Raw genomic sequence first — 12139 nt, forward strand, 5'->3', positions numbered from 1 at the left:
ATGGCTGCATAATATCCTGTGGTGTCTCTGTGTGTGCACGTGTACATAGATGGAGATTTCGATTGTTTCCCTGTTCTAGCTGTTATAAATAATGCTGCAATAAACATGGGATACAGAATCTCTTTGAGAGAATAATTTCAATTCCTTTGAATATATACCCAGAAGAGGTATTGCTAAACCATATGGTAATTCTATTTTCAATATTTTGAGGAACCTTCGTGCTGTTTTCCGTAGTGGCTGCACGAATTTATATTTGTGCGAATAGTGCAAAAGGGTTCCATTTTCTCCACATTCTCCCCAGCAGTTGTCTCTCATCTTTTTGAGAAGAACTCTTGTAACACGTGTAGTTTTGATTTGCATTTCCCCGATGATTAGTAATATTGAGTACCTTTTCATGTACCTGTTGGTCATTTGTATGTCTTCTTTGGAAAAAATTTAGTTCTCCTGCGTATTTTAGTTCCTCTGCGTATTTTATAATGGTTTTGTTTTTGTTTTGCTACTGAATTATGTGAGTTCTTGATATATTTTGACTATTAACCCCTTATCAGATATATGGTTTGCACATATTTTCTTCGTTTCCATAGGTTGCCTTTTCATTCCGTAGCTTGCCATCTCATTGAATTTTTATCATTTTACAATCTCTTGCAAGAATCCGTTCAGGACTCTCAGACTAAAACATATTAATTCCTACTCTGGTTATGAGCAGAGCTTATTTTGTGTTTTTCTAATGTCAGCCTTGTCTGAAGAGGAAGCTGAGACAGAGAGGTTTACTGCTCAGTTTTTTAGCACCAGCGGTTACTGGAGTACCTCGCTGCAAGAGTAGACTTGGTTGTATTTATGCTGCATCACGTGGGGGTTTATTTTTGTTTGCCTGGTTTGAAATTCTGAAGTCTAGATGCATCCTAGTCTGAATTCTGTTACATCTAGGGCACAGAAACACTGGATGGAGCAAATGAAAAGGAGCTGATTACCCATCCTCTTTCCTTGAACCGTAGGTTAATGCCAGGTGGACTTATGGGACATGAACACTCTTCTCATGTCAGATTTTCTCCTTTGGAACTTCCTGTGGCTTAATCCAAAGAAACTGGATAAAATGAGATATTCATAGGGCCATTCCTTGAGGCAGATTTCATTAAGAAGTTTGGCAGTGGATGGCTAAGTAAGGTAACAGCCATATGTTTTATCTTTGCAAAAGCATCATCATCTGAATAACTCCAGGATAATCCTCTATGAAGAGGAGAGAGTATTCAGGTCCTCAGGGAAGAGAGGAACCAGAAGGAGGAACACACGTCCCTTTCCTCAGTCTGGCTACATATATGCTCATGAGATTGGCAAGCGTGTTGTATCTAAGGTTAGAAGAATCACTTATTTTGGGCAGGTAATGGAGCTAAATCCTGTTTGTCCCTGCTTTCTCCAGAATGCAATATACATATAAATGGTGACTAGGATACACAAATTCAAGCAGTGCCTCATTAACATGACTAATGCTACAAGTTTTATAATAGGTCCTTATTAACCCAACACAGAACAACGGAGTATATGCTGCTCTTTCAATTTAAAAGATAGTCTTTTTAAAAACACAAAATTTTGTTTTTATGTCTTTATTTTCCTCAACCTCTGGCTGAAGAATAAATCCCTTTTGTGGGTTTTAAATGTGACTGCTAGACACATGGAAGACAGCTCAGGCCTTGTAGAAACAGCACTTAATCTGGAATCAAAAGACGTTCGTTTAAATTTCGGCTCTGTCTCCTGCTAACTTGGTCATTTTGAGCAAGTAACCTTTCTGATTCTCCCAGGGTTTCCGCAAATCTACGTGAAATAATTTACATGAAAGTAATTTAGAAAATGAGACTTTTACAAATGTGGCTTATGAACATTAGCTGTCCTTAATATTTTATTTTTGTAATCTGTGGTATCAGCTATAATACTCGGCTGTGGATTAAACTTCCCAGGTCCTTGTTGGAATGTGGTGTGACTCCGACTCTACTTGGCCTCATGGAACCTTCAGACCTGTCAGAGAGAGAAGCCTTGGCACAAACACTGGGGCAGCAAGGGAGGAGTGGGAAGTATCATGAACAATATGGTGCCACACTTTGTGCCCTGGGCTCCCAACTGAAAAACAAAACAAGCTGATTGATAAACATCATACAGAAGGCCTCCAAACACAGCCCTTCTTCCCCTCCACTGACGTGCAGAGAGCTGCTTAGAAAGTTTCCCTGTTGGTGCACACTCTGTTTCTTTTAGCCAAGAGGCTTCTTAAAAAGTCCAAGCCAGATTTGTTGGGCTCTGGGCCTGTAGGATGCCAGGTGGGAGGGTGGGAGGAAACGGGGGCCTACAGTGGCAGAGGAGAGCAGGGAAACCAGCTGGTGAGACTGGAGCCAGGAAACTTCCAAAGATAAAGAGAGATGAGGCTGGGATGACTTGCCTCTCCTACCGGAAATGAAGCCACGTGGTCCTTCTGGGGCTTGGGTAGAGGTGACACGCTGCACACTGCATAGGCTAATGCTGCAGAGATTTTAGTGGAGCCAAACAAACATAGAGGTGGCCGTGTCCAGGAGTTACCTGGCAACTGCTCTGTTCTTGTTAGTTCACCTGGCTCTGCTTGGGTCCGTGCAGAGATGCTACGTCCCTTCATTTAAGCCTTTGGAATTCAGGGCAGATCTATCAGTATGGTTTTCAAGTCAGCCTAGATATTGTAATTTAAAAAAAATCTATTAAACAAGTACCACACACCAGGCCTAGTCTAGTCCTGGAGGATGCAAAGTTGAGTAAGACAGAATGTTTCCACAAAAAGCTCACAGAGAGGGGGAGAGACAGTCACACGTATAGCTCGCCGCCATAGACGTCTGGCTGTAAGATGAGCTATGAAGAGACAGGGAGAAAGTATAGAGCAGAGGTCAGAGGACGTGTGGCAAGGGAGAGGGGCAAGCTAAACATCAGAGGTGACATTTCAACCTGGCCTTGAAGGATTTTAACAGACTCAGACAGGTAAGTCTGGGTTCTAGGCCAGTGTGAATTAAACCTTTAGATCCCTCACTGCTCTTTCAGGAACCGTGGGAAGTGTGCTGTGGCTGGAGCTTGGCTGGAGTGGGGCTGCAGGTCGGCACGAGGTAGATCGGATTGATGGGGGGTGAGGTTTGAAAGAAAGGACCATGAAGGACTTTGAAAGGTCTGTTAGGTATTTAGCAGCAGGTGGAGCAGATGTGAAGGAAAAGATAGAAGAGGGAATGTATAGGATCTGAGGGTCATGGTTCTTCTTAGTGGCACTGTGTCTTAGGACACTTGCCCTTTCAAATGACCACTTAACGCCCGTTAGATTCAGTTTTCTGAGCTGGAAAATGGAGATGTTGGTAATAATGCAGATGCTAAAGGATTATCGTGTTTCTCTGCTCATAGCTCACGTATGTATGTGTGTGCTCAGTTGTGTCCAACTCTTTGCGACCCCATGAACTGTAGCCCATCAAGCACCCCGGTCCATGGGATTCTCCAGGCAAGAATACTGGAGTGGGTTGCCATTGCCTCCTCCAGGGGATCTTCCTGACCCAGGGACTGAAGCCATGTCTCCTGTACTGGCAGGCGGGCTCTTTACCACTGAGCCACCTGGAAAGCCCCATAGTGTGCTTAAATTCTCCTGTTTCAAGGTCTTGCTCAAAATACTGCATCCTGCTAAACCCTCCTGAATTCCCTTAGAGCATAGTTGAAAAATGAAGGCACACACATATGAAAAGGTAAAAAGCTGCATATAAATATGCCATTGGGCTGGGCAGATATGTGGGGAAGCTGGGCTCTTAGAGCAGAGAGGCCTAGGGTTCTAAACCTGGCTCCATCTCTTACTTAAACTTGAATGAGTTGTTTAACTTTTATGTTGAGGCTGAAAATACCTGTTTTGCTGCCTTCTCATTTTGGTTGCAAAGATTAAATGTCTGAAATGGATGAAGGTACTTGGAAATTAGAAAGTGCTCCTCCAATGGCACTCAATGTGGTTGTTATTTTAGGTTTGGACATAGTAAGATCCAGTGCATATTTTAGAAAGATAATTCTAATTGCTGTGAGGTGGATGAAATGAAGGGAAGAGAGGCAGGTGGCCAAGAGACTAGGTACATGCTATTTCAGTAGTCCCGGCAGGAAAAGGTGAGGTCCTAGACCAAGGCAGCAAGAATGAAGAGGGAGGGTGGATCCAAGTGCCATTTTGAAGATAGAACCAACAGAACGATGACAGGGATAGAAAGACTAAGAACCAAAGGTAAGAACTTTGGTAGATGGTAACACCATGAACCAAGATAGCTCCTTGTTGCTTTCTTACTTGCTGAAATCCAAAAGAGGAGGTGGAAAAAAGAGGTGCTCCAGGGCTTAAATTCTGTTACCCTGACTCTCACTGAAAGTGTGAAAGAAAGTGAAGTCTTTCAGTCATGTCCTACTCTTTGCGACCCCATGGACTGTAGCCTACCACTCTCCTCCATCCATGGGATTTTCCAGGCAAGAGAACTGGAGTGGGTTGCCATTTTCTCCTCCAAAGGATCTTCCTGACCCAGGGATCAAACCCAGGTCTCCTACATTGTAGGCAGACGCTTTACCATCTGAGCCACCAAGGAAGTCTGACTGTCTCAGTTCCTAGTCAACTCTTCCTTCCCCCAAGACACCCTTGGTAGAACCCACTGAACCTGACACCAAGTCCAGGAGAATTTCTTCTTCTAGTCTGCCTTGTCCGGTGTCTTTAGCCTGATTGTGACCTCTGTAAGGTGCCTGTGCCCAAGGAATCCCCTCTGTCTTGGAAGGAGAGGCCAGATCAAGCACGAACTGGTATCCCCCTGCCTCACGGTAGACTGGCACCTCTCCCTCTCCTGCACTGGGGCTGGGGCATGTCCCTTAGCCCCTGGTTCCCCTCCTCCTCCCTGGACATGAGGGAGTAGGTAGCAGGACCCCCAGTGGGTGCTGAGCTCTGTTATCTTCAGGTTGCTGCTCTTTGTTGATGGAGAGCCTGAGAATAAGTGGAACAGCCTTCAGGGGAGTAGGAGAGTGCATGAGCCGTGGCTGGGAGGCACTGTGCTAGCAAGGGGTGTTCTGGCTGGACAGGTGTTTGATGATGAGAAGGGCATTGGTGCGAATGTGGCATCTGGAGGGGCCTACTAGCCAGTGACTATTTCATGATCCCCATTTGCTCACTCATCGAATCTCACCATCTTCCTCTCTGCCAGGGAGTCCTCATTCCTCTTCTCTCTTCTTTTTCCCATGGGTCTTTAGTGGGTTGTTTTGTTTTAATTGTCTTTTGCCGCAGAGTGGCTCTGTCCCCTGTTAGGGGCTGTGTCTTCCGTCTGACCCTTATGCTGGTTTTATCCCCCTGTCTTGTTTTCCCCTCCACCCCACCCCATCCTCCCACTTTCTTCTGGAGCTGTGTGCCCTCTCCTTTCTTATTCAACCTTGACCAGCCATCATCAAACAGCATTTCAACCCTTCAAGGCATCAGTGTCATGGTCTTCAGTGGCAGCACATACTAAGCACCAAGCTCAGTGGGTCAGGCCACCAGCTTGATGGGTAGCGTTCAGATCCCAGTAAGTGACAAGTGACCCCCCCTCCCCTAAGCCTTGGTTTCCCTATCTGTTAAATAGGGTTTTAATAGTGCTTACATCATGGGGTGATTGTGAAGATCAAATGAATTAATGGATATGAAAAACTTCATATAGGACTGGCACATAATCATCAATCAACAGACAGTAGTCACTGTTGTTATTAAAAGCATAAAGGATAGTTTGACCCCTCAGAGGGTTGAGTTTCTGTTGTAGCCAGAGCCACATAATATATAGCATTCTGGAACCTAGCTTGTCCCATTACTAAGTCAGTAGCTTTCAAAACAGAGCAAGCAGATGAGATCAGGCACTTTGCTATACAGCAAAAAACATTGTAAAGCAACCATATTCCAGTAAAATTTAAAAACCAAATCTCACCTTTATAAGTACAAAAAAGGAAATTAATGCAAATGTTATTAATTTCAGCTTTTTAAAATAGTATTCTAGTATGTTTCTTTCCAAGAACCTGATATACGTATAGTACAAGTTTTATATGCATGATTGTTATTTTCTAATTTCTATTTAATTTTTTTCTTTGATGGATTTCTTAATGGTGTATTCATTCATTTCCAAATATATGAGTGTTTTCTAGCTGTCTTTTGGTTATATTGATTTCTAGCTTTATTGCATTTTATTTCAAGAAGATAATTTATATTGAAAAAAAAAAAGAGAAAAACAGAGCAAGCAGAAAGTTTTAGTGCTGACTGAAATGAAACTGATCCAAGAAGACTTCCTGCAAGAGGCTGAACGAAGTTCATTTCTGTACAACATTTTAAGATTATAGTTGCAGGCAGGGACAAAGGGAATGGGGTCTACACAGTGCCTGCTCAAACACTGTCTCACCTGCTTGCTTCACTCTTTCTTTTGATCATGGCACTGCCCAAACCTAGTGAATCTTATCTGCTTTGTCTGCAGGGAATTTGCCAAAGAGAGAGAGAGAGTGGAGAACCGGAGAGCCTTCATGAAACTGCGGCGCCAGCAGCAGATCGAGCGTGAGCTTAACGGGTACCGCGCCTGGATAGACAAAGCAGGTAAGACCTGGGGGCTGGAGGAGGCTGCTGATGGGCTGCACAGACATCCGGAACCTACCCAGTACCCATTCCCAGTACTTCTGCTCAAAGGGCCAGTCTAAAACAGGGCAGAGAGAAGCTGGAAATGACTCGTTGGCTTTCGGGGTTCCCAACTGGTCCCATTTTCTCCCTTTGAAGTCTTGTTCTTCTACCAAACATCTTTCAGGAGACAGATATTTTAGCAAGGTGAACTGAGTAAAAGTTCGCATAACCGAGTGCGTGAGCTAAGTTTGGGCTGATGCCATTTCACACACTACCGTTACTACTAACAATAGTCCGTTCAGTCCACAGATATTTATTGAGAGCGTACTTTGTGCCAAGTCCTGTTCTAGGCATTTGTGGTACAGCAGTGAGCCAGAGCTCTACTCTTGTGGAGCTCAGTTACCCTATAGCTGGGAAGGCAGTGATGAACAAAATAAGGAATAATTTTTCATAGGGTAATAAGTACAATGAAGCGCTTTCCTGGTGGCTTAGATGGTAAAGAATCCACCAGCAATGCAGGAGACCTGGGTTCAATCCCTTAGCTGGGAAGATCCCCTGAAGAAGGAAATGGCTACCCACTCCAGTATCCTTGCCTGGGAAATCCCCTGAATAGAGGCACCTGGCAGCTACATACAGTCCATGGGGTCACAAGAGTTGGATACGACTGAGTGACAAAAGTTTCCACTTTCAAGTACAATGAAAACAGATCAAGATAGGGTTAGGGGTTTAGGGTGAGTTTCAGTTTTAAATGGAGAGTCAGGGTAGACCTGTTTGGGGAGGGATGTGAAGGAGATGAGAGGGTGAGCCACAGGGAGCCCTGAAGGAAGCATACCCAGTGTCCTGGCTGTAATGTGGGAGGAGACCCAGAGGGCTCCAGAAACTGCCTGAGGTGTGAGCAGTGGAGGGTAGGAGCTGGGATGAAGGCATTCTCATGGTGGGAGCAGGCGGCAGAGCCTGTAGGACCTTTACCGGTCCTTGTAAAGTTCAGAGCTTTCCTGCGACTCAAGTGAGAGCCACAGGGGGATCTTGAGCAGAGAAGGGACATGCTCTGTTTAAGATGTGGTTGCTGCATTGAGAACAGACAGTAGGAAGACCCAGGCCTGAGCAGGGAGACCGATAGTGAGACTACTGCAGTAGGGCAGCTAAGAGATGATGCTGAGAACTGGTTTTCCCTGTTACTTGCTGTCATCAGCTCCTTGCTCATGGCTCAGCCTTGGGAATAATTGTTGCCCAGCCCTGAGGAAAGGTCCAGGTTTATCCTGATTTTATGAACCCACAGAGAGCCTCCAAACTCAAGAGTGACTGCGGCTCTGCTGTTTATGAGGGGCGTCAATCACCCCATATCTGTCAGTAAAGAGGATACATTTGCTTTCCTTATTATTTTAAAAGTTGCATTGCATTGGTGTTATATATCTTCATTTTCTTACTGAACAAAGAGTACATTTTTTTTTAATTAAAAAAAAAAAAGCGTGACAGTCAGCGTCTTTGCTCTGTTCCTGATAGAAAAGCAGAGCACAAAGAGATCTCTCGGGAAGAATTTGGAATAGGATTGGGTACTTAGTGGCCTGACCCTTATTCTTCTCTAAGCTTTGGAATGATGGATGTTATGACTCCTGTTCTGACCACAACACACGCAGGCTGTCTCAGCTCAGGAGTCGACATTTGATCATCTGTCTGGTGAGAGAGCAAGTATGATGCGAAGTGCCATGCCAAAGCCAAATAAAAGCCACTCTTCATTTGGGACTATCTGCAGTTCTTTGCTGCTTCTGGAAGCAAGAGCCATGGAGTGGTGACTGTACTCCCATTTCATCCTTGCTCCTCTGAGACTCTTGTGTGGACATGGACTTGAATCTTCTCTCCCTCTTCTGGGAACAGTAACTCAACAGATTTGCCTCCAGGCCAGCCTGGCAGCTTAAACCTCCCAACTGCCCTTGGCTTCCTGGGCAAGGGAGCCATCTGACAGACCACCCTAGTGAGCAGGCTGGCAGCAAACCCCAAAGAGAACCCTCCACGCCCTTCTCACAGCCCCCTTCAGGGTCAGGGGGCTCAGGATATTGCTCTTTGCAGCTCTGCTTTTCAAAATAATGCAGAATTCCAAGGCTCCACTTTATTCCAGTTGGCAAAGCCTGCTCTCTTCTCCTTCTAAGAAAAAAAGACGCACTGCGACGTCAAATTGTGCTTCCTGGCCCTTTCCTTTACAAATGGAGCGTGAGTGATTCAGAGACATATGGGTTACGTTTCCCTGGAAAGACACTCGCAAGTTCCAAAGTGAACTTGGCAAAAGACATTGGGGGAGGGGTGGTGCCAGCCTATCAGGAGCCCTCGAGCGCTCCCCAGAGGTACTCAATGGCACCATCCACCCTCCTCCTGCCTCGGGGGTCCTTGAATCTGCCCACCCAAAAGCCCCAGACACTGCGCAGAGTGAAAAAGACTCTCTGGCTGAGGTCATTCATGTGGCTATGAGGTATTTAACAAGCACCTAATTTTAAAAAGATGGCCTCCAAAAGCCAGTGCTGTCAGTGACTTTCAAACCTTCTGTGTGCACATCAAGGAGCATCCCACCAATAACACTTAACCTGTTAACTTAGTTTTGCCAGAGGGCTGTACTTAAAAAAGAAGACTAAATGTTATGACTTTATAATGGCCACCCTGCATGGTACGTTCCGAGCCTCATCATGTTCCCCTCCCTGGGAAATACATTACATACTCTCAGTTTTATATGCAGGTGGAATTATGGTAATAACTTTACCCTTTTATGCTTGTCTTTGTACTTGTTAGAAGTGCTTAAATTAAACCATTGCTTAATAGAACTGCTGCAGGCTTATCCCCAGCAGCTGGGATCTTAGGGAATGATTGCTGGCACTTCCAGCTCCCCTCGCTTATGGCTGAGATAGGAGCGGGGATCAAAAACTCATCCACACCACTCTCAATACGGGGCTCAGAATCCCACTATTTGTGCGACAGAAGGTCTGTTTTGTTGATACATTTGAGGGATGTTGTTCTTGTTGTTCGGTCACTAAGTCGTGCCCAACTCTTTGCAACCCTATGGACTGCAGCACACCAGGCTTTGCTGTCCTCCATTATCTCCTGGAGTTTGCTCAAATTCATGTCCATTGAGTCAATGATACCATCCAACCATCTCATCTCCCCTTTCTCCTGCCTTCCATCTTTCCAAGCATCAGGGTCTTTTCCAATGAGTCGGCTCTTTGCATCAGGTGGCCAAAGTGCTGGAGCTTCAGCATTAGTCCTTCCAATGTATATTCAGGGTTGATGTCCTTTAGGATTGACTGGTTTGATCTTCTTGCAGTCCAAAAGACTCTTGAGTCTTCTCCAGCACCACAGTTCAAAAGCATCAGTTCTTCTGCACTCAGCCTTCATTGTGGTCCAACTCTCACATCCATACATGACTCCTGGAAAAACCATGGCTTTAACTATATGGACCTTTGTTGGCAAAGTGATGTCTCTGCTTTTTAATATGCTGTCTAGGTTTGTCACAGCTTTTCTTTCAAGGACCAAGAGTTTTTAATTTCATGGCTGCAGTCACTATCTTCAGTGATTTTGGAGCCCAAGAAAATAAAGTCTGTCACTGTTTCCATTTTTTTCCCTATCTATTTGTCATGATGGGAGCAGTTCCCGTGATCTTAGTTTTTTGAATGTTGAGTTTTAAGCCAGCTGTTTTGCTCTCCTCTTTCACCTTCTTCAAGAGGCTCTTTAGTTTATCTTTGCTTTCTGCTATTAGAGTGGTGTTATCTGCATATCTGAGGTTATGGTATTTCTCTTAGCAATCTTGATTCCAGCCTGTGCTTCATCCAGCCCGGCATTTCACATGATGTACTCTGCATAGAAGTTAAATAAGCAGGGGGACAGTACACAGCTTTGATGTACTGCTTTCCCAATTTGGAACCAGTTCATTGTTCCATGTCCAGTTTTAACTGTTGCTTTTTGTCCTGCCTATAGGTTTCTCAGGAGACAGTAAGGTGGTTTGGTATTACCATCTCTTTAAGAATTTTCCAGTTTGTTGTGATCCACACAGTCAAAGGTTTTAATGTATTCAGTGAAGCAGAGGTAGCTGTTTTTCTGGAATTCCCTTGCTTTTTCTGTGATCCAATGAATGTTGGCAACCTGATCTCTGGTTCCTCTGCCTTTTCTAAATTCAGCATGTACATCTGGAAGTTCTCAGTTCAAGTACTGCTAAAGCCTAGCTTGAAGGATTTTGAGCATTACCTTGCTAACAAGAGAAATGAGTGTAATTGTATGGTAGTTTGAATATTCTTTGACATTCCCTTTCTTTGGTATTGGAATGAAAGCTGATCTTTTCCAGTCTTATGGCTGCTGTTGAGTTTTCAAAATTTGCTGGCATATTGAGTACAGTATTTTAACAGCATCATCTTTTATGGTTTGAAATAACTCATGCCAGAATTCCATCACCTCCACTAGCTTTGTTCATAGTAATGGTTCCTATGGCCCACTTCACTTCACATTCTAGGATGTTTGACTCTAGATGAGTGACCATACCATCATGGTTATCCAGGTCATTAAGGCCTTTTTTGTGTATTCTTGCCACCTCTTCTTAATCTCTTCTGCTTCTATTAGGTCTTGTAATTTTTGTCCTTTATTGTGCCTATCTTTGCAAGAAATGCAAAAAAGAAACTTCCCTTGGTATCTCCAGTTTTCTTGAAGAGATCCCTAGTCTTTCCCATTCTATTGTTTTCTTCTATTTCTTCTCATTGTTTGCTTAAGAAGGCTTTCTTATCTCTCCTTGCTATTCTCTGGAACTCTGCATTCAATTGGATATCTTTCTCTTTCTCCTTTGCCTTTTGCTTCTCTTCTTTAGTGAGGCATATTCTAATAAGTCTTGGCAGAAAATGGTGTCTCACCCATGATGACACCTCTGTGGAGCACAGGACTGCTCCTGGGGAGGTCAAGAGGGGAGTCCAGGGAACTGAGTGGTGGTTTTACAAGTGCCAACAACCAAATAATGCCATCCTGACGCCAACCAGCCCTTTCCCTCTCTATTACCAGTGGAGTATCCAGCCATTCAATTCAGTTCTGACACTAAACACCACCCAAAGTGAGTGCAGACCCCACAAGCGAAGGGCTCCACCGAATGTGCCTCTCTCTCCTTCACACACCAGCCACAGTAGGTCCCCAGGTGACCTGTACTTCTTCCTGGCTGAGGACAAGTTCAAAGGGTTCCAGATTTGCTAATTCATTAGCATGACTTACAGAACTCAGGAAAAAACTATCACCAGTTTATTACGAAGAATACAAGTCAGTAACAGCCAAATTCAAGAGATACACAGGGTATGACATAGGGGGTAGGGATAATGGGTGAACGACAGAGCTACACACACGTCCAGGCACGTCACCCTCCTAGCACCCTGATGGGCAACCTATCAGCAACCTGGGCCCCATCATATAGGGGTATGTTTTGGTTGATTTTTTAAAAACGACTTGTTTATTTGTTTTTGATTGTGCTGGGTCTTTGTTCCTGTGTTCGCGCTTTTTCTAGTTGCAGTGAGT

General features: G+C 44.5%; 1 protein-coding gene across 2 annotated transcripts in view; it reads left to right on the plus strand.

The window, feature by feature from the left end:
- Positions 1-12139, plus strand: part of LOC133228063 (voltage-dependent R-type calcium channel subunit alpha-1E) — a 338653-nt gene that overhangs the window by 227558 nt on the left and 98956 nt on the right. For both annotated transcript variants that reach the window (XM_061383395.1, XM_061383394.1), the window contains one exon: positions 6480-6595. In XM_061383395.1, coding sequence (XP_061239379.1) covers positions 6480-6595 — 116 coding nt within the window. The remainder of the gene's footprint in view (positions 1-6479; positions 6596-12139) is intronic.

Source organism: Bos javanicus, chromosome 16 (assembly GCF_032452875.1).
Source record: "Bos javanicus breed banteng chromosome 16, ARS-OSU_banteng_1.0, whole genome shotgun sequence".
Taxonomy (NCBI): domain Eukaryota; kingdom Metazoa; phylum Chordata; class Mammalia; order Artiodactyla; family Bovidae; genus Bos; species Bos javanicus.